The sequence below is a fragment of the Pseudophryne corroboree genome, chromosome 12 (assembly GCF_028390025.1).
Source record: "Pseudophryne corroboree isolate aPseCor3 chromosome 12, aPseCor3.hap2, whole genome shotgun sequence".
Classification (NCBI taxonomy): domain Eukaryota; kingdom Metazoa; phylum Chordata; class Amphibia; order Anura; family Myobatrachidae; genus Pseudophryne; species Pseudophryne corroboree.
The window spans coordinates 172,099,065-172,123,053 of record NC_086455.1 but is presented as its reverse complement, the minus strand read 5'-3'; the positions used below and the strand labels follow the sequence as shown (position 1 = coordinate 172,123,053).

At 48.9% G+C, this 23,989-nt stretch overlaps 1 protein-coding gene across 2 annotated transcripts; it reads left to right on the top strand.

Annotated features, from left to right (window-relative positions):
• Positions 1–9,685: 9,685 nt before the first annotated feature.
• Positions 9,686–20,162, top strand: ANKRD9 (ankyrin repeat domain 9). 2 transcript variants are annotated; one of them, XM_063948566.1, is made up of 2 exons: positions 9,686–10,118; positions 13,381–20,162. In XM_063948566.1, the coding sequence occupies exon 2, from the start codon at positions 13,428–13,430 to the stop codon at positions 14,295–14,297; it is 870 nt and encodes a 289-aa protein (XP_063804636.1). In that variant the 5' UTR covers positions 9,686–10,118; positions 13,381–13,427; the 3' UTR covers positions 14,298–20,162. The 2 variants fall into 2 exon arrangements, with proteins under 2 accessions (XP_063804636.1, XP_063804635.1); XM_063948565.1 differs by having other exon boundaries at positions 9,690–10,118; positions 13,375–20,162.
• The last annotated feature ends 3,827 nt before the right edge of the window (positions 20,163–23,989 follow it).

The following is a 23,989-nucleotide window of genomic DNA, read 5'->3' as shown; positions in this document are numbered from 1 at the left end:
TATGAGACTGTGTGGAATGAGAGGTTCCAGGTGCTGGTGTATGAGACTGTGTGGAATGAGAGGTTCCAGGTGCTGGTGTATGAGACTGTGTGGAATGAGAGGTTCCAGGTGCTGGTGTATGAGACTGTGTGGAATGAGAGGTTCCAGGTGCTGGTGTATGAGACTGTGTGGAATGAGAGGTTCCAGGTGCTGGTGTATGAGACTGTGTGGAATGAGAGGTTCCAGGCCATTTGCATCCGAGATCTGCTAACTCAGAATTAGCCCCATAATATTCTTACACGTTTTAGTATGTCATCCATATAACTGTTTAAAAAGGGCCAATATAGTATTAGCTTACACTACATTCTATAATAGAAATTACAGAAGCAGCAAGTATTTACCCTGCACAGAAACAATATACATATATTTGCTCCCCTTGCATCACAACATGGTTTGTACCAGACACAAAGTTGCGCTGTTTCTGCCTTACTTCCAGTCATGAATCAGGCCGGTCTTTTCATGAAATTGGGCGCTTCTGGGTGGGATCTGGCTGGTGACAATGCGATCGCAGGTAAACGCCCGCACTTGTGGTTGTGCTGTGGACATATATCTGATTCGTACATAAGGGGATGGGAACCTCCTTCACCAAAGTGTTATAGACCACAGTTGCGTTTACCTGCGACGACTGTACATTGCCTACGTGAGAACGTTCCGTTGCGGCGTGATTACGCCTCCTCAGCTTAGATGTGATACGAGATGCGAAACTCTCTGCGCCTGTCCGTATTTATGTGTGCTCAGGTGTGGCGCTCCCACAGGTGTATGCGCAAATCCACATCAGCCAATCTATAGACAGGAACCCGCCATCAATGGTAATCATTCAATTGTGAAGTTCCAGAGTCTTATCTCAGCCTGAGAAGCATTACAGCAGATGGCCATATCCTGTGTGGGAATACATATGTAATCCCTGCAGATGTGACGCCGGCTGTCAGTATCCCTACAGCGACATCACCTCCTGAACGCCAGGATCCCGACAACCCGTATAGTCATTGCATCCCCCTGTGTGATCCACTTGTAGTGTGGAGGCTGCGGTGCATGGGAGAGGCAGGGCGTGCGTGGGTTAATACTCTGACCGTGGTGGCAGCCAAGGCTGCAGCCGCATCAGCTGCCAGACTGCACTGCGATCACGCTGCTTGCTGAGCAATGAGTCCCATCACTCCAGCGCATGGGGGTAGAGGCTTGGAGGCATCTGGGGGTCCTACCTGTGCCCCACCTGGACAAGTACTGTAGCTTCCAGTTGGGTTACTGACAGTCGGGGTCATTGCAGCTGGGAGTGTATTGGCTCGTGCGCAGCCGTTACAATTCAGTTATAAATCCGCAAACAATTAACACGACAAAATCACGTCTTTGTGCACATGCTTCTGTGCAGGGGAAAAGATGGGAAACGCCTGGACACAATACGGAACCTCTTGTACCCCCCCTTCCGCCATAACTAATAATGCACTCTGAGGGGTTTCAATAGTAATATTTTGCCCCAACATCCTACACCTGATACTGGGACCGTATGACTGATGTGAGGCGCACTCTGATGGCCGTGAAATAAATTTATACCGCGGCCATTTCTGCTCTTCTAGGCCTGTCCTGCCATCTCCCTTGCAATGGCATACCTCCCAACATGACCCTCTCCAGGAGGGACAGAATGCTCTGCTCCTGGACTTCCCTCTTAATGTATGCATACAATCACCTGTGCTGAGATACCTTTCTTATCCATTCACCTGTTCAAAACAGGTGATGGCAATCATACAGTAAGAGAAAAGTCCAGGAGCAGAGCATTGTGTCCTCCTGGAGAGGGTCATGTTGGGAGGTATGACATAGGTATGAGCACTGGGTCAGTATTAGGGTACAGCACAGGTGATAGTAATCATACAGTAAGAGGGAAGTACAGGAGCAGAGCATTGTGTCCTCCTGGAGAGGTCATGTTGGGAGGTATGACATAGGTATGAGCACTGGGTCAGTATTAGGGTACAGCACAGGTGATGGTAATCATACAGTAAGAGGGAAGAGCAGGAGCAGAGCATTGTGTCCTCCTGGAGAGGGTCATGTTGGGAGGTATGACATAGGTATGAGCACTGGGTCAGTATTAGGGTACAGCACAGGTGATGGTAATCATACAGTAAGAGGGAAGAGCAGGAGCAGAGCATTGTGTCCTCCTGGAGAGGTCATGTTGGGAGGTATGACATAGGTATGAGCACTGGGTCAGTATTAGGGTACAGCACATGTAATGGTAATTATACAGTAAGAGGGAAGAGCAGGAGCAGAGCATTGTGTCCTCCTGGAGAGGGTCATGTTGGGAGTTATGACATAGGTATGAGCACTGGATCAGTATTAGGGTACAGCACAGGTGATGGTAATCATACAGTAAGAGGGAAGAGCAGGAGCAGAGCATTGTGTCCTCCTGGAGAGGTCATGTTGGGAGGTATGACATAGGTATGAGCACTGGGTCAGTATTAGGGTACAGCACAGGTGATGGTAATCATACAGGAAGAGGGAAGTGCAGGAGCAGAGCATTGTGTCCTCCTGGAGAGGCCATGTTGGGAGGTATGACATAGGTATGAGCACTGGGTCAGTATTAGGGTACAGCACAGGTGATGGTAATCATACAGTAAGAGGGAAGAGCAGGAGCAGAGCATTGTGTCCTCCTGGAGAGGTAATGTTGGAGGTATGACATAGGTATGAGCACTGGGTCAGTATTAGGGTACAGCACAGGTGATGGTAATCATACAGTAAGAGGGAAGAGCAGCGAGTAGAGCATTGTGTCCTCCTGGAGAGGGTCATGTTGGGAGGTATGACATAGGTATGAGCACTGGGTCAGTATTAGGATACAGCACAGGTGATGGTAATCATACAGTAAGAGAAAAGTCCAGAAGCAGAGCATTGTGTCCCTCCTGGAGAGGGTCATGTTGGGAGGTATGCAATGGAAGCCGTTTGGGTATCACTATGTGCATTGAGGAGACAGGATAGACCAGTGATGGCTAACCTTGACACTCCAGCTGTTGTTGAACTACACATACCAGCATGACCTGCTACAGTTTTGCTATTTGGCCATGCTAAAACTGATGCAGGACATGCTGGGATGTGTAGTTCAACAACAGCTGGAGTGTCAAGGTTAGCCATCATTGGGATAGACCACAGGTTCTCAAACTTGGTCCTCAGGACCCCACACAGTGCATGTTTTGCAGGTCTCCTCACAGAATCACAAGTGAAATAATTAGCTTCACCTGTGGACCTTTTAAAATGTGTCAGTGAGTAATTAATACACCTGTGCACTTGCTGGGTTACCTGCAAAACATGCACTGTGTGGGGTCCTGAGGACCGAGTTTGAGAACCACTGGGATAGACCATAGGTCTACAAACTCGGTCCTCATTACCCCACACAGTGCATGTTTTGCAGGTCTCCTCACAGAATCGCAAGTGAAATAATTAACTCCACTTGTGGACCTTTTAAAATGTGAGTAATTAATACACCTGTGCACCTGCTGGGTTACCTGCAAAACATGCGCTGTGTGCGGTAATAAGGACCAAGTTTGCAGACGTATGGGATAGACCTTTAGCAGTTATTATATGGATATATGTAATCTACACGTGTATTACGACAAACGCAGTAAAGATTTTTTAAAACATGAAAAAAAATAAAAAAAATCCTCAAAATTGATTTTTTTTCCTCAATTGTCACATTATGTAAATAACAGCTATTCAATCTTGATTTTGCATTATTGTTCAAATATTTTATATTGAATCAGTTTTAAATAGCTATAGGAGTAATAAACATTATTTGATAATAACAAAATTACACTTTCGGGGATATTTTTGGAAGATAATATTTGCCAGTTAAGTGGTTCAACTTGATTTGAAAAGGTGATTAAGTTCCCACTGAAAAAAGCATTGTGTGGTATATGTGCAATTTTCCATTTGTACATCCAGTTTATACCATAGCAGCGGGTAAGTATTGCCGGCATAGTCGCCCACTTTTGACCGGAGCACAGGAAAAATACCCACTCACCACATCAGATTTATATAGGATTATTGGCCATAAACATGTCTGCATGTTGTCCACTAGGTGGCAGCGGGGTACCACTTAGTGCAGAGAGCAGTGTACAATTTGCAGATAGACAGGTAGGTAGCCACCTGCACGGTACAAAGAGCAAAGTTCATATATATGAAAAGGACAAGAAGAGGGAAGAGACAATAAATGGATGGGACACGGAGGAGGGATATATAAATAACTCTTCACACTATATTGTACAATGCTACTTACTATCATTGCTGCCAGAATGTTTATCAGCTGAGCTGCTTATGTCATGGTGATGTCATAGAGAGAATTCCCAGGATTCCCATGTCACTTGCAGGCTGTGATACCTTGCCCTCATTGTGTCAATGTGACATTCAGGCAAGTGTCACGCTCATGTTACACAAGTCATTGGAGCGACATGCCTGGAATAAGTGACATCTCATACAGGAATGTTTCCGAGTCTGTTCTGCTAAGGTCAGACGCACAACGCACAATACAGGAGAGTTATATACAAAGCCGCCCGTTCCCATGTTCTGGAGCACTTGTGTGATCTGTATTAATGGAGGAGACTGTACGAGTGACAGTTGTGTGCAGCATGCTCTGTGTACATGTGTCTCCAGACAGGAAGAAGCAGGAAGATGCACGGAGGAGGCGTATGTAGTGCTTGTCTTCTCCCCAGTGTCTGTGTAATGCACGTGGGTCACATTCACTAAATAACTCCCACATCCGCCGCATTGCTATAAATGCTTATAGTGAACTCTCATAAATCACATCCCATAACTACACAGCACATGGCGCTACGCGTCTCCTTTACTGTAATACTGGATACACTGCCACAGTAATATTGTAGCCGATATATATCTCCCTGTGACCGGAGGCCCAGCACACAGGATAAACTCCCATTATTTTCAATGGACTAATCGGCTCTAGGCCCCATGTTCTGCAAATATCAAAATATATGTTTAATAACGTGTTTTAGCATTTTACATTCAGTGCGCTGTGCGCAGAGCCGGCCATAGGCATAGGCAAACTAGGCAATTTCCTAGGGCATTTGATATGCCTAGGGGCATCAGCAGCTTCTGCTGATTAAAATGATATGCGGCATGCCTATATTCTGTGTGTAGCATGTCATATGCAGATACAGCCACAGTCTCACACAGTATATAGGCATGCTGCATATCATTTTAATCGGCAGAAGCGGCTTGTGCATCATAGACATATATGCAAATAAGACGCATTTTCATAAAAAAAGGTGCCCGACGTTAGCATTGAGGAAAGATTTATGAGGACACATCTGTATCCAAGCAGAGGCAGAGGTCACAGTGTTAGTGGCAGTGTGAGTGCTGTGTGCATGTGAGTGGGTTGGTTGTGTAGCAGTGTTCGGAATATGTGTAAGGAGCATTATGTGTGTCATGTAAAAATGCCCTAATAATGTGCAGCAAATGTGTAGGGGGCACTATGTGTGTCATTAAGTGTATCAGGGCATTAATTAATGTGCGGCATATGTGTAAGGGACATTATGTGTAAAACGACATTAATAAAGGTTGTCATAATGTGTAAGGTGTGTTATGTTTATAAGGACATTAATAATGTGTCTCATGTGTAAGGGGCATTACTGTGTGGAATTACGTGTATAAATGCATTACTAATGTGTGGCATTACTTGTATAAAGTGCTCTACTATGTGGCATTGCATATAGAAAGGGCACTACTGTGTCGTCTAATGTGAATAAAGAGCAATAGGGTGTGATGTAATGTGAATAAGGGGCTCTACTGTGAGGAGTAACATTTATAAGGTAAAGTGATACTACTGTGGGATGTAATATGAATTATGGACACTATCGCATGATCAATTGTGAATAAAGTTGCAGTACTGTGTGGCGTAATTGGGGTTATTATTGTGTGGCCATGCCTCATGCCAGCAAAAACACACCCCTTTTTGGGCTGTGCGCCAAATGTACGAACTGTTCCTTTTTAAAATATAGGGGGTACAAACACCAAAATAAGGACTGCTATGGGTGAGGGGTGATGGTGCTGGGAAAGAGGGGCAAGGTCAGAGGCGGAACCAGCGGTGGTGCTAGGGGGCACCAGTCAAACTCTTGCCTAGGGCATCATATTGGTTAGGGCCGGCTCTGGCTGTGCGCAGTTGGAGAATTATGGGGAAGCGGGAACGATGCACTTGTGAGGAATGTGTAAGGTCTTTTGTTTTTTTTTAAATGCATTGACATTTGGAAACCGTTCATGGGACATTCTCACAAAGGTAGTCATATGCTAATACATGTGGGCATTATACACAAGCGTAGCGGTATATACATGTGGGCATTATACACAAGCGTAGCAGTATATACATGTGGGCATTATACACAAGCGTAGCAGTATATACATGTGGGCATTATACACAAGCGTAGCGGTATATACATGTGGGCATTATACACAAGCGTAGCAGTATATACATGTGGGCATTATACACAAGCGTAGCAGTATATACATGTGGGCATTATACACAAGCGTAGCAGTATATACATGTGGGCATTATACACAAGCGTAGCAGTATATACATGTGGGCATTATACACAAGCGTAGCAGTATATACATGTGGGCATTATACTCAAGCGTAGCAGTATATACATGTGGGCATTATACACAGGTGTAGCAGTATATACATGTGGGCATTATACACAAGCGTAGCAGTATATACATGTGGGCATTATACACAAGCGTAGCAGTATATACATGTGGGCATTATACACAGGTGCAGCAGTATATACATGTGGGCATTATACACAAGCGTAGCAGTATATACATGTGGGCATTATACACAAGCGTAGCAGTATATACATGTGGGCATTATACACAGGTGTAGCAGTATATACATGTGGGCATTATACACAAGCGTAGCAGTATATACATGTGGGCATTATACACAAGCGTAGCAGTATATACATGTGGGCATTATACACAAACGTAGCAGTATATACATGAGGGCATTATACACAGGTGTAGCAGTATATACATGTGGGCATTATACACAGGCGTAGCAGTATATACATGTGGGCATTATACACAAGCGTAGCAGTATATACATGTGGGCATTATACACAGGTACAGCAGTATATATATGTGGGCATTATACACAAGCGTAGCAGTATATACATGTGGGCATTATACACAGGTGCAGCGGTATATACATGTGGCCATTATACACAGGTGCAGCTGTATATTATATACATGTGGGCATTATACACAGGTGCAGCAGTATATACATGTACGCATTATACACAGGTGCAGCAGTATATACATGTGGGCATTATACACAAGCGTAGCGGTATATACATGTGGGCATTATACACAAGCGTAGCAGTATACACATGTGGGCATTATACACAGGTGCAGCAGTATATACATGTGGCCATTATACACAGGTGCAGCGGTATATACATGTGGGCATTATACAAGGGTGCAGCGGTATATACATGTGGGCATTACACACGGGTGCAGCGGTATATACATGTACGCATTATACACAGGTGCAGCAGTATATACATGTGGGCATTATACACAAGCGTAGCGGTATATACATGTGGGCATTATACACAAGCGTAGCATTATATACATGTGGCCATTATACACAGGTGCAGCAGTATATACATGTGGGCATTATACAAGGGTGCAGCGGTATATACATGTGGGCATTACACACAGGTGCAGCAGTATATAAATGTACGCATTATACACAGGTGCAGCGGTATATACATGTAGGCATTATACACAGGTGCATCAGTATATACATGGGGGCATTATACACAGGTGCAGCGGTATATACATGTAGGCATTGTACACAGGTGCAGCGGTATATACATGGGGGCATTATACACAGGTGCAGCGGTATATACATGTGGGCATTATACACAGGTGCAGCGGTATATACATGTGGGCATTATACACAGGTGTAGCGGTATATACATGTGGGCGCTATACACAGGTGCAGCGGTATATACACGTGGGCATTATACACAGGTGTAGCAGTATATACTGCTAGAAATTAGGTGAGTTGTTATCAGAGATGTGTGGACATGGCAGGGGGGGGGGGGGGGGGGGGGGGGGGTGCACTGCCTCACCTGCCATAGACTTTTTACTCCAGAGTTTTGACTATAAAAATTATTACAATAATACAAGGAAGATATTTATAACATATGATTTGTATTTTTCATATACTTTATATAGTTAAACCTCTGGCGTATATGTTAGTATGACAGGAAAGGCTCTGCCTCACCCCACCGCACCGCACGTCACTGGTATGTGTGTATGCATGTCTCCCATCTATCATGAACCACCAAGAAGTACTCCTGCGTGGTGTAGCTTTGCCCGCTGGAAAAGAAGGACATGGCTTCAGAGAAAAGGGGCGTGGCTTCGCAGTAATGCCGCAATACAAGCCATGCCCCCGTCTTCAGTCACTGTGGGGGCGTGGCTAGCGCTCTGTGAGCTGCTGGCTTGTCCCCAGTCCCTCTGTCTCGGGGAATAGACGCTGTGCGCATGCTATCTACAGCAGAGCGAGTGACAGGAGCTTCCCAACTGCTCACCCCACGCTCCACCCCGGCCCACCAGTGGGACAGTCCCAGAAATAGGGACTGTCCGGCATAAATGGGGACAGTTGGGAGGTATGTGTATGCAGGTACAGTATGTAGCAGTCTCAGGGGCCCAGTAATGATTGGTGGCACTGGTAATGTGACCTGGGGGTGATATTAGCGCACAGGGTCGGTTGCAGAATGCAATCACATCGGGTGAATGTATCAGGAAGGAGCCGTCCCTGCGATGTGCCGGGGGTGCTGCGGATACGCGGACATGCTGACCACCGTGCACAGCGGCCATTGCCGGCGGAGCGTTACTGAGGATCCCTGCCGGAACCACAGCCCCAGTCCGCAGCCCATAGACTACAACCAGCTGCCGCAGCCTGCAGATAGACGCTGTGCACGGGTGGGTGTATCCGGCAGCATCACATAGAACGCAATGGGGGGAATGGGGGATATCTGCTGCGGTCCCTCCAACATACATCCGGGGGAATCCGGTCTCTAGGTCGACAGGGTTTCTAGGTCGACATGGTCTCCAGGTCAACATGTTCCAGGTCAAAAGGTCGACATAAGATTTTCACATTTTTTTTACTTTTTCATACTTTACGATCCACGCGGACTGCGATTGGGAATAGTATCCTGTACATGGCGAGCAAAGTAAGCCATGCGAGGGGACGCGGTGCACTAATTGGGGTTACCGACACTGTACGGAAAAAACGACACCAAAAAAACATAAAAAACTCATGTCAACCTTTTGACCTGTCGACCTAGTTACTGTCGATCTTCTATACCACACCCCACCCGGGGGATGCCAGACATCTGCAGGGACACAGGGAGCAGCAGCTATCCCGGGACTAGCCATGGAACTACAAGTCCCAGCATGCTGGTAACCCAGGTACAGCGGCGATAGCAGGAGGGCATGCTGCGACCTGTAGTCCTAGAGCGGCAGCAGCGGGCCACTAGCTGCTCGCGGTCACTGTCATCTGGAGCTCCGCCCACTGGTTACGTCAGGATACAGGGGGCGGGCCTCGGCCAATGGCTGCGGAGGCGGCGGGCGGCAGCCAATCAGCGCTGGGCGGACAGTTCCGCGGTGCTGACGACCTTCAGGACTCCGGGATAAATGTGCCAGGAGCTCCGAGCAAGTGTCCCCCGGAGCGAGAGGCGGGGCGGCGGCGGAAGAGAGGGGAGAGAGGGGAGACAGCCGGAGAGAGGGACCGGGGCAGCAGTGACAGCCGGAGACAGAGACCGGGGCAGCCCAGAGTGACAGCCGGAGACAGAGACCGGGGCAGCCCCGAGAGAGAGAGAGACCGGGGCAGCCCGGAGTGACAGCCGGAGGCAGAGACCGGGGCAGCCCAGAGTGACAGCCGGAGACAGGGACCGGGGCAGCCCGGAGTGACAGCCGGAGACAGAGACCGGGGCAGCCCCGAGAGAGAGAGACCGTTGCAGCCCGGAGAGACAGCCGGTTGGAGACAGCCGCAGGACAGTGATCTGGAGCCGCAGCGCAGGGTGAGTCCCGTATACATGTCTATGTACTAAGCCTCGGATGGAGATAAACTGGAGAGAGATAAAGTAACAACCAATCAGCTCCTAACTGTCATTTTTCAAACTCAGTCTGTGGCATGACAGTTAGGGGCTGATTGGCTGGTGCTTTATCTCTCTCCACTTTATCTCCGTCCAAGGGTTAGTACAGACCCCCATATGCAGTACATGCACAGTCCCCCCTGCCCCTATATGCAGTACATGCACAGTCCCCCCTGCCCCTATATGCAGTACATGCACAGTCCCCCCTGCCCCTATATGCGGTACATGCACAGTCCCCCCTGCCCCTATATGCGGTACATGCACAGTCCCCCCTGCCCCTATATGCGGTACATGCACAGTCCCCCCTGCCCCTATATGCGGTACATGCACAGTCCCCCCTGCCCCTATATGCGGTACATGCACAGTCCCCCCTGCCCCTATATGCAGTACATGCACAGTCCCCCCTGCCCCTATATGCAGTACATGCACAGTCCCCCCTGCCCCTATATGCAGTACATGCACAGTCCCCCCTGCCCCTATATGCAGTACATGCACAGTCCCCCCTGCCCCTATATGCAGTACATGCACAGTCCCCCCTGCCCCTATATGCAGTACATGCACAGTCCCCCCTGCCCCTATATGCAGTACATGCACAGTCCCCCCTGCCCCTATATGCAGTACATGCACAGTCCCCCCTGCCCCCATATGCGGTACATGCCCCCCCTGCCCCTATATGCGGTACATGCACAGTCCCCCCTGCCCCCATATGCGGTACATGCACAGCCCCCCCTGCCCCTATATGCGGTACATGCACAGTCCCCCCTGCCCCCATATGCGGTACATGCACAGTCCCCCCTGCCCCTATATGCGGTACATGCACAGTCCCCCCTGCCCCTATATGCGGTACATGCACAGTCCCCCCTGCCCCTATATGCAGTACATGCACAGTCCCCCCTGCCCCTATATGCAGTACATGCACAGTCCCCCTTGCCCCTATATGCAGTACATGCACAGTCCCCCCTGCCCCTATATGCAGTACATGCACAGTCCCCCCTGCCCCTATATGCAGTACATGCACAGCCCCCCCTGCCCCCATATGCAGTACATGCACAGTCCCCCCTGCCCCTATATGCAGTACATGCACAGTCCCCCCTGCCCCTATATGCAGTACATGCACAGTCCCCCCTGCCCCTATATGCAGTACATGCACAGTCCCCCCCTGCCCCTATATGCAGTACATGCACAGTCCCCCCTGCCCCTATATCCAGTACATGCACAGTCCCCCCTGCCCCCATATGCAGCCCCCATATGCAGTACATGCACAGTCCCCCCTGCCCCTATATGCAGTACATGCACAGTCCCCCCTGCCCCTATATGCAGTACATGCACAGTCCCCCCTGCCCCTATATGCAGTACATGCACAGTCCCCCCTGCCCCCATATGCAGTACGTGCGCCGTCCCCCCTGCCCCTATATACGGTATGTGCACAGTCCCCCCTGCCCCTATATGCGTTACATGCACAGTCCCCCCTGCCCCTATATGCGGTATGTGCACAGTCTATGTATAGACCCCCCACTCCTATAAGCAGCAGTATGTATAGACCCCCCTACTCCTATATACAGCAGTATGTATAGACCCCTGATCTCATATATGCAGTAGGTATAGAATTACCCCACCTCCCCCTATATGCAGCCGTAGGTATAGACCCCACTTCCCCCTATATGCAGCAGTAGGTATAGACCCCACCTCCTCCTATATGCAGCAGTAAGTATAGACCCCATCTCCCCCTATATGCAGCAGTAGGTATAGACACCACCTCCCCCTATATTTAGCAGTAGGTATAGATCCCACCTCCCCTATATGCAGCAGTAGGTATAGACCCCACCTCACCCTATATGCAGCAGTAGGTATAGACCCCACCTCCCCCTATATGCAGTAGTAGGTATAGACCCCACCTCCCCCTATATGCAGCAGAAGGTATAGATCCCACCTCCCCCTATATGCAGCAGTAGGTATAAACCCCACCTCCCCCTATATGCAACAGTAGGTATAAACCCCACCTCCCCCTATATGCAACAGTAGGTATAGACCCCACCTCTCCCTATATGCAGCAGTAGGTATAGATCCCACCTCCCCCTATATGCAGCAGTAGGTATAGATCCCGCCTCCCCCTATATGCAGTAGGTATAGACCCCCCCTATATGCAGCAGCAGGTATAGACCCCACCTCCCCCTATATGCAGCAATAGGTATAGACCCCACCTCCCCATATATGCAGCAGTAGGTACAGACCCCACCTCCCCCTATATGCTACAGTAGGTACAGACCCCACCTCCCCCTATATGCAGCAGTAAGTACAGACCCCACCTCCCCCTATATGCAGCAGTAGGTATAGATCCCACCTCCCCCTATATGCAGCAGTAGGTACAGACCCCACCTCCCCTATATGCAGCAGTAGGTATAGACCCCACCTCCCCATATATGCAGCAGTAAGTACAGACCCCACCTCCCCCTATATGCTGCAGTAGGTATAGACCCCACCTCCTCCTATATGCTGCAGTAGGTATAAACCCCACCTCCCCCTATATGCTGCAGTAGGTATAAACCCCACCTCCCCCTATATGCTGCAGTAGGTATAGCCCCCACCTCCCCCTATATGCTGCAGTAGGTATAGCCCCCACCTCCCCCTATATGCTGCAGTAGGTATAGACCCCACCTCCCCCTACTGTAGCAGTAGGTATAGACCCCGCCTCCCCCTATATGCAGCAGTAGGTATAGACCCCACCTCCCCCTACTGTAGCAGTAGGGATAGACCCCACCTCCCCCTATATGCAGCAGTAGGTATAGACCCCACCTCCCCCTATATGCAGCAGTAGGTATAGACCCCACCTCCCCCTATATGTAGCAGTAGGTATAGACCCCACCTCCCCCTATATGCAGCAGTAGGTATAGACCCCACCTCCCCCTATATGCAGCAGTAGGAATAGACCCCACCTCCCCCTACTGTAACAGTAGGTATAGACCCCACCTCCCCCTATATGCAGCAGTAGGTATAGACCCCACCTCCCCCTATATGCAGCAGTAGGTATAGACCCCACCTCCCCCTATATGTAGCAGTAGGTATAGACCCCACCTCCCCCTATATGCTGCAGTAGGTATAGACCCCGCCTCCCGATACTGTAGCAGTATGTATAGGCTTCCCATATATGGATGTGTGACTGCAGTGTGCTTTGCTGTTTCAGGAGCAGAGCCGCTGGGTTCCGGGCCATGTGAGTGCCGCCGCTGTCAGCCGCTGATGCCCGGTACGGCGCACTACCAGTCCCAGAGACAATGCAAGCAGACGTCGTTTGCCTTCTACCAGGCGGTGCGGGACCTGCTGCCGGTGTGGCTGCTGGAGGACATGCGGCTGATGGAGGTTCTGCACTGGGAGGATGGCGGCCGGGTCAGCTGCTACTCGCCCTCCGAGGCTCTGCTCTACGCCCTGGTCCATGACCATCAGCCCTACGCCCGCTACCTGCTCCACCACTTCCCACAGGACGCCCTGGCCGTGCCCAGCCCGAGCTTCAGCTGTTGCCAGGCTGCCGCCCCGCATCTGCCACTGGCTGTGCGCTATGATCGGCTGCAGATCCTGCGGGAGATCCTGCACACCCTGCAAGCCCTCCCAGCCGCCAGCCGGGCCGCCTGCATCAACCGGCGGGGCTGCCAGCGGCTGGAGGGCGGAAAGACGCCGGTGCACCTGGCCTGTGAGCTGCAGCGAGCCGAGTGCCTAACCCTGTTGTTGGGGCACGGATCCTGCCCCTATGCCACGGACTGCAGCGGCAACACTCCACTGGACTGCCTGCTGCAGCTCATCCGGACCGGAGCCCCGCAGGACCCGCGCCCCCTGCGGCTGTGCATGGACTCCCTGCTCCTCTACATGCCTAGGGGGCTGCCCCCCTCCACCCGGCATCAGCTGCAGCAGGAGAGCATAGCCTGGCAGGAGCTGCTGGGGCAGGAGCTGTTCAGATGGCTGACTGGCACCTCTCCCCCCAGCCTGGGCACCCTGGCCATGCAGAGCCTGCTGAGGGCCCTGCCCGCTGACCGGTTCCCTGAGGTGCTGGAGGAGATCCATCTACCACAGTGCCTGAGACCCCCAGCCTTACAGCAGCAGCTTGTGCGGAGGTAGAAGACGCCCCCCCCAGCACTGCGCCATTATATGTGCCATCTACATATACTGAGAATATACATAATACATACAGTGCCGGCGATGGCAGGAGTCACCGGGGAGGGGCACCAGGGACAGTGCCGGCGATGGCAGGAGTCACCGGGGAGGGGCACCAGGGACAGTGCCGGCGATGGCAGGAGTCACCGGGGAGGGGCACCAGGCTCCTGGCACATGCTGACTTTCCCCAGACTTCAGCAATTTGCAATGTACAGGTTTCTTTATATTTTCTATCCCTGTGCCTATGGCGGAGCAGGGTCAGACTTCTAGTTCCACAACAGTTGGCGATCTACAGGTCATCGCTGCAGGTAACATTTGTCCCTGTTGTGGAATAAATGGAAACACTCCGAGTGTATTATTGCACCATCACGCTTCGCTAACGTGATCTTCATCATATCAGTTACATGTATGTGCGTCTGTAAGGCGTAATGCGGACACCTGGCATCAAACGCAACCTACAGGTCACCAGTTCCACGCACCTCGTGTCCGTACAATAACTGGTAATATAATAAACCGTTCTTAGCACATGTATTAGCCTGCAGCGTTTGGCGTGGTGACGTGCAGGCCATGACACGTGTTCCCAGCGTGTAGCAAGCATCACGTGAGCGCTGCTTTAGGGATCCATTGTACTTTGATGCACAAGAAATACCGCTGAGTGACAGTCATGCACAGTACAGAGAACACTTGTGGAATGTATACGTGTAAAGGTCTGTTCATCATATATTGTTATTTATAGCGTCATGGCATGTGTTATGTGCTGCAGGAACATGCGCTAAAATCAGTCCACGCGTGACCTGGAGGAGCAGAGAGGTGACTACTGTATATATGGTGGCACCATTGGCCAGAATTTCCTACAGCCAGCATTTACAGCTCAGGTACACCCAGCAGGCCATGTCTTATGGTTTTCTGTACTCATGCACAGGTGATTTACTCTATGTTGCTGGGTCAGTAATTATCCCACCTGCTTCCACAGACAGACATCCTCAAAACATGGCCTACTCTGAAACCCTGAGCGTTGAGGCTGGGAACTTCTGGTTTAGAGAATTAGATGAAACCAGAAATATAATAAGTAGATGGGACTTAAGTGATCATCCATGTCTCCACCATCCACTACACCTCTATATGATCCGTGTCTCCACCATCCACTACACCTCTATATGATCCGTGTCTCCACCATCCACTACACCTCTATATGATCCGTGTCTCCACCATCCACTACACCTCTATATGATCCGTGTCTCCACCATCCACTACACCTCTATATGATCCGTGTCTCCACCATCCACTACACCTCTATATGATCCGTGTCTCCACCATCCACTACACCTCTATATGATCCGTGTCTCCACCATCCACTACACCTCTATATGATCCGTGTCTCCACCATCCACTACACCTCTATATGATCCGTGTCTAAACCATCCACTACACCTCTATATGATCCGTGTCTCCACCATCCACTACACCTCTATATGATCCGTGTCTCCACCATCCACTACACCTCTATATGATCCGTGTCTCCACCATCCACTACACCTCTATATGATCCGTGTCTAAACCATCCACTACACCTCTATATGATCCGTGTCTCCACCATCCACTACACCTCTATATGATCCGTGTCTCCACCATCCACTACACCTCTATATGATCCGTGTCTCCACCATCCACTACACCTCTATATGATCCGTGTCTCCACCATCCACTACACCTCTATATGATCCGTGTCTCCACCATCCACTACACCTCTATATGATCCGTGTCTCCACCATCCACTACACCTCTATATGATCCGTGTCTACACCATCCACTACACCTCTATATGATCCGTGTCTACACCATCCACTACACCTCTATATGATCCATGTCTCCACCATCCACTACACCTCTATATGATCCGTGTCTAAACCATCCACTACACCTCTATATGATCCATGTCACCACCATCCACTACACCTCTATATGATCCATGTCTCCACCACCCACTACACCTCTATATGATCCGTGTCTAAACCATCCACTACACCTCTATATGATCCATGTCTCCACCATCCACTACATCTCTATATGATCCATGTCTCCACCACCCACTACACCTCTATATGATCCATGTCTCCACCACCCACTACACCTCTATATGATCCGTGTCTCCACCACCCACTATACATCTATATGATCCGTGTCTCCACCACCCACTATACATCTATATGATCCGTGTCTCCACCACCCACTATACATCTATATGATCCGTGTCTCCACCACCCACTACACCTCTATATGATCCGTGTCTCCACCACCCACTATACATCTATATGATCCGTGTCTCCACCACCCACTACACCTCTATATGATCCATGTCTCCACCACCCACTACACCTCTATATGATCCGTGTCTCCACCACCCACTACACCTCTATATGATCCGTGTCTCCACCACCCACTACACCTCTATATGATCCATGTCTCCACTATACATCTATATGATCTGTGTCTCCACCACCCACTACACCTCTATATGATCCGTGTCTCCACCACCCACTACACCTCTATATGATCCGTGTCTCCACCATCCACTACACCTCTATATGATCCGTGTCTCCACCATCCACTACACCTCTATATGATCCGTGTCTCCACCATCCACTACACCTCTATATGATCCGTGTCTCCACCATCCACTACACCTCTATATGATCCATGTCACCACCATCCACTACACCTCTATATGATCCATGTCTCCACCACCCACTACACCTCTATATGATCCGTGTCTACACCATCCACTACACCTCTATATGATCCATGTCTCCACCATCCACTACACCTCTATATGATCCATGTCTCCACCATCCACTACACCTCTATATGATCCGTGTCTCCACCACCCACTATACATCTATATGATCCGTGTCTAAACCATCCACTACACCTCTATATGATCCATGTCTCCACCATCCACTACATCTCTATATGATCCATGTCTCCACCACCCACTACACCTCTATATGATCCGTGTCTCCACCACCCACTATACATCTATATGATCCATGTCTCCACCATCCACTACACCTCTATATGATCCGTGTCTCCACCACCCACTACACCTCTATATGATCCGTGTCTCCACCACCCACTATACATCTATATGATCCGTGTCTCCACCACCCACTATACATCTATATGATCCGTGTCTCCACCACCCACTACACCTCTATATGATCCGTGTCTCCACCACCCACTATACATCTATATGATCCGTGTCTCCACCACCCACTACACCTCTATATGATCCATGTCTCCACCACCCACTACACCTCTATATGATCCGTGTCTCCACCACCCACTACACCTCTATATGATCCGTGACTCCACCACCCACTACACCTCTATATGATCCATGTCTCCACTATACATCTATATGATCTGTGTCTCCACCACCCACTACACCTCTATATGATCCGTGTCTCCACCACCCACTACACCTCTATATGATCCGTGTCTCCACCACCCACTACATCTCTATATGATCCGTGTCTCCACCATCCACTACATCTCTGTATGATCCGTGTCTCTACCACCCACCAGCTATATGATCCATGTGTGCACTACCCACCATACATCTCTATACGATCCATGTCTCCACCACCCACTACATCTCTATATGATCCATGTCTCTACCACCCACCAGCTATATGATCCATGTGTCCACCACCCACCATACATCTCTATATGATCTATGTGTCCACCACCCACCATACATCTCGATATGATCCATGTCTCCACCACCCACCATACACTTCTATATGATCCATGTCTCCACCACCCACCATACATCTCTATATGATCCATGTCTCCACCACATCTCTATATGATCCATGTCTCTACCACCCACCATACACTTCTATATGATCCATATCTCCACCACTCACTACACCTCTATATGACCCGTCTCCACCACCCACTACATCGCTATATGATCCATGTCTCCACCACTCACTACATCTCTATATGATCCATGTCTCCACCACCCACTACATCTCTATATGATCCATGTCTCCACCACCCACTACATCTCTATATGATCCATGTCTCCACCACATCTCTATATGATCCATGTCTCCACCACCCACTACATCTCTATATGATCCATGTCTCCACCACCCACTACATCTCTATATGATCCATGTCTCCACCACCCACTACATCTCTATATGATCCATGTCTCCACCACCCACTACACCTCTATATGACCCGTCTCCACCATCCACTACATCGCTATATGATCCATGGGGGTCATTCCGAGTTGTTCGCTCTGTAAAAATCTTCGCATCGCAGCGATTTTCCGCTTAATGCGCATGCGCAATGTCCGCACTGCGACTGCGCCAAGTAAATTTGCTATGCAGTTAGGATTTTTACTCACGGCTTTTTCATCGTTCTGGCGATCGTAATGTGATTGACAGGAAATGGGTGTTACTGGGCGGAAACAGGCCGTTTTATGGGCGTGTGGGGAAAAACGCTACCGTTTCCGGAAAAAACGCAGGAGTGGCCGGAGAAACGGGGGAGTGTCTGGGCGAACGCTGGGTGTGTTTGTGACGTCAAACCAGGAACGACAAGCACTGAACTGATCGCAGATGCCGAGTAAGTCTGAAGCTACTCAGAAACTGCTACGAGGTGTGTAATCGCAATATTGCAAATACATCGTTCGCAATTTTAAGATGCTAAGATTCACTCCCAGTAGGCGGCGGCTTAGCATGAGCAAATCTGCTAAAATCCGCTAGCGAGCGAACAACTCGGAATGACCCCCCATGTCTCCACCACCCACTACATCTCTATATGATCCATGTCTCCACCACTCACCATACACCTCTATATGATCCATGTCTCCACCACCCACTACATCTCTATATGATCCATGTCTCCACCACCCACTACACCTCTATATGATCCATGTCTCCACCACATCTCTATATGATCCATGTCTCCACCACCCACTACATCTCTATATGATCCATGTCTCCACCACTCACCATACACCTCTATATGATCCATGTCTCCACCACCCACTACATCTCTATATGATCCATGTCTCCACCACTCACCATACACCTCTATATGATCCATGTCTCCACCACCCACTACATCTCTATATGATCCATGTCTCCACCACCCACTACACCTCTATATGATCCATGCGTTGAGGTTACCTGTGTGATCATGTGTAATGGAAAGATAAAGCCGATCGGACGCATACATTGTAGTATAGGCGGCAGACATTTGTGTCCTATCAGTGTTACAGTGAGAACTATAAGTAGCGCTCAGTAGAACTCGGGTGGGTTACACCCGTCCCTAGTATACGTATTGCAGAAGTGATAAGCTAACGCCGGGGCGTGGCTGATATACAGCGGTATTATGTAATCGGTGCTATACCTGGAGATGAGGTGCTTCTGCCCAGGCTACGAGGAGTATGAGGTTCCTCTGCCCAGGCTACGAGGAGTATGAGGTGCCTCTGCCCAGGCTACGAGGAGTATGAGGTGCCTCTGCCCAGGCTACGAGGAGTATGAGGTGCCTCTGCCCAGGCTACGAGGAGTATGAGGTGCCTCTGCCCAGGCTACGAGGAGTATGAGGCATAGTTAGGACAGTCTCAGGTAATGATATTTGCAGTATTATGTAGCAGGGCTGGGACGTACTGACAAGCACTTTGCACTAATGTACAGTCATATACACAGTGTGCCTGGACACTTACTGATGCACTCTACTTACCTCTGTGTATTGTCTATTTATTTGCTGACTTTGTTAGGATGAATAAAACAATATAACAACTTTCTTTTATTGGAAGATGTCCGAGTCTGGTAAATGTGAGCCCCCCGCTCTGCAGCTGCCCCCAATGTACTAAGACAGGGGGGCACTTACTATTGTGGGTATCCCCCGAACGTGTGTAAGGAATATGCGGCAAATATGTAGTGACAATTAGGCCCCTTACTACAGTTGGTATCCAGACTTTGGGTCGACACCTATTGGTCGACTGAGTAGGTCAACACAGCCATTAGGTCAACATGGAAAAAGATTGACATGTTTTTCAAATTTTTTTTTTTTTGAACTTTTTCATACTTTACTATCCACATGGACTACAATTGGGAACAGTAACCTGTGCAGAGCGTAGCGAGGCACCTTGCCCGAAACATGGCGAGCCATGCGAGGGGACACAGTGCACTAATTGGGGTTCCCGGTCACTTTACGCAGAAAACTACCCCAAAAAAACAAACATAAAAAAACTGATGTCAACCTTTTTTCGTGTCGACCTATTTCCTGTGTCGACCTAGACACGGTTGACCATGACTCCCATACTTGTACAGGAGGTGCATGGCAGACCCACAGGGTCTGCTATTTAGGACGAGCCACTGCAGACCTCACACCTCACTCTGGAATGTCATTTCGCTGAACTATATGGTTTTTATTTTCTGTTAGGTTGGGGACATCAGGAAAGTGTCTTCTCTAGATGAGCGTGTAAGCTCGGTATGTGACGACGCTGCATATCGGAGGCACATGGTTACAGGGGAACGTCAGGCCACCTTATCAGTGTGACACATGGAGGATGGGCAGCTTCCCGCACATTCTGCGCTTCACAGAGATGGCAACAACATTTACTATGGTGAGATGTTATCAGCGCTCACTGTAATCATCCCACTACAAGTCGTTCTTCCATGAATGACACAGCGGCGCACATCTAGGGCCTGAGCGTGCAACTTATTACACAATACTCACTACACGCGTCTGATGCTCAGAGCTACAGCCAAGAACGTTCCATGGACGGAATATCCATCAGTGTCCTGCAATAGTGTATAATAACTAGAGGTACAGAGTCTGCGCACCTTACTAATAATAATATAACATTGAGGAGGAAGCCACAGACTGAGAGTTATATAGTGAGAGGAGCAGGGTCCCCAGCAGCACAGAGTATATCAGGAGATGAGTGATGTGTCAGTGAGGACAGGGCTGCATGTGACAGGGGCAGTGACATGATGTGAGGAGGGGAATGGAGGCAGCAGGAAGCAACAGACTGAGAGTTATATAGTGGGAGGAGCAGGGTCCCCAGCAGCACAGAGTATATCAGGAGATGAGTGATGTGTCAGTGAGGACAGGGCTGCATGTGACAGAGGCAGCGACATAATGTGAGGAGGGGAATGGAGGCAGCAGGAAGCAACAGACTGAGAGTTATATAGTGGGAGGAGCAGGGTCCCCAGCAGCACAGAGTATATCAGGAGATGAGTGATGTGTCAGTGAGGACAGGGCTGCATGTGAAAGGGGTAGTGGCATGATGTGAGGAGGGGAATTGAGGCAGCAGGAAGTCACAGACAGAGTTATATAGTGGGAGGAGCAGGGTCCCCAGCAGCACAGAGTATATCAGGAGATTAGGGATGTGTCAGTGAGGACAGGGCTGCATGTGACAGGGGCAGTGACATGATGTGAGGAGGGGAATGGAGGCAGCAGGAAGCAACAGACTGAGAGTTATATAGTGGGAGGAGCAGGGTCCCCAGCAGCACAGAGTATATCAGGAGATGAGTGATGTGTCAGTGAGGACAGGGCTGCATGTGAAAGGGGTAGTGGCATGATGTGAGGAGGGGAATTGAGGCAGCAGGAAGTCACAGACAGAGTTATATAGTGGGAGGAGCAGGGTCCCCAGCAGCACAGAGTATATCAGGAGATTAGGGATGTGTCAGTGAGGACAGGGCTGCATGTGACAGGGGCAGTGACATGATGTAATGTAAGCACACGGTGTACTCATTGCATAGACCTGCGCTGTAATGTAAGCCCATGGTGTACTCATTGCATAGACCTGCGCTGTAATGTAAGCACACAGTGTACTCGTTGCACAGACCTGCGCTGTAATGTAAGCCCATGGTGTACTCATTGCATAGACCTGCGCTGTAATGTAAGCACACGGTGTACTCGTTGCACAGACCTGCGCTGTAATGTAAGCCCATGGTGTTCTCATTGCATAGACCTGCGCGGTGTGAGCTGCTGTGTACAGATAAGCTTCTCAGGAACACACCACAACATATGGAGGGTACAGTTAAATATTCCCCATCCCAGAACATTTCTACCAATATTACAGATCACCAATGAAATGCAATAGTGCCGGCGTCTTACACTGTTCACCAGCAAATGAACCTCTACAGATATCTCAGCATTAGTGAGCGGTGTACCAGGCGGCTGCTGGGCCTGTGCTATGGAACCGGCAGCTGCATTCTCTGCACAAATTGACTCTAAACACTTTGTACTTAACGTTAGTGATTCTTTAAATCCGGCATTCCCAACCTCGTTCCTCAAAGCACACGACAGTCCAGGTTTTAGTGATAGCCATGCTTAAGCACAGGTGATTTAATCAGTACCTCAATTATTTTGATTTAACCATCAGTGCTGAAGCCTGGATATCACTAAAACCTGCCCTGTTAGGGGTATATTAATAGCTAAAATCTGTTTGGTTACTATGGGCAACACTTCCACTTCTACACTTTAGTAAATATACCCCTTAGTGTGCATTGAGGACTGAGGTTGGGAACGGCTGCTTTTAATGTTGAGATCAATTGTATCCCCCGCCCCCCTCCTCCAATCAGCCTGTACACCCAGCGTGAGCTCCTGGGAGTCCCGGGAATAGCGCAGTGTGTGGGCGCTTCTGTGGCATCGGAAAATAATAATTACTGAAGCGTTGTTTCTCCAAACATATAGTATTAAAAACATTTATTAATAAACACGTCTATACCCACGGCCAGTGTTACATTATAAAGCCTCCTCCAGAATAATGTCATACGTCACATATTATGTAACGACAGTCCTGTAACTGGTCCCCAGCAGATTGGTTATTACTGTATCCTGTCCTATATCAGAGCAGCTATTGCACGTTCATCTCCTGGAAGCTGCTCCAGTCTCTGCTGTATTACATTGTATATAGCCGGGTTACATTGTATATAGCCGGGTTACATTGTATATAGCCGGGTTACATTGTATATAGCCGGGTTACATTGTATATAGCCGGGTTACATTGTATATAGCCGTGTTACATTGTATATAGCCGTGTTACATTGTATATCGCCGTGTTACATTGTATATCGCCGTGTTACATTGTATATAGCCGTGTTACATTGTATATAGCCGTGTTACATTGTATATAGCTGTGTTACATTGTATATAGCTCTGTTACATTGTGTATATAGCTGTGTTACATTGTATATAGCTGGGTTACATTGTATCGCTGTGTTACATTGTATATAGCTGGGTTACATTGTATATAGCTGTGTTACATTGTATATAGCTGTGTTACATTGTATATAGCCGTGTTACATTGTATATAGCCGTGTTACATTGTATATAGCTGTGTTACATTGTATATAGCTGTGTTACATTGTGTATATAGCTGTGTTACATTGTATATCGCTGTGTTACATTGTGTATATAGCTGTGTTACATTGTATATAGCTGTGTTACATTGTATATAGCCGTGTTACATTGTATATAGCTGTGTTACATTGTATATAGCTGTGTTACATTGTATAGCTGTGTTACATTGTATATAGCTGGGTTACATTGTATATAGCCGTGTTACATTGTATATAGCCGTGTTACATTGTATATAGCCGTGTTACATTGTATATAGCCGT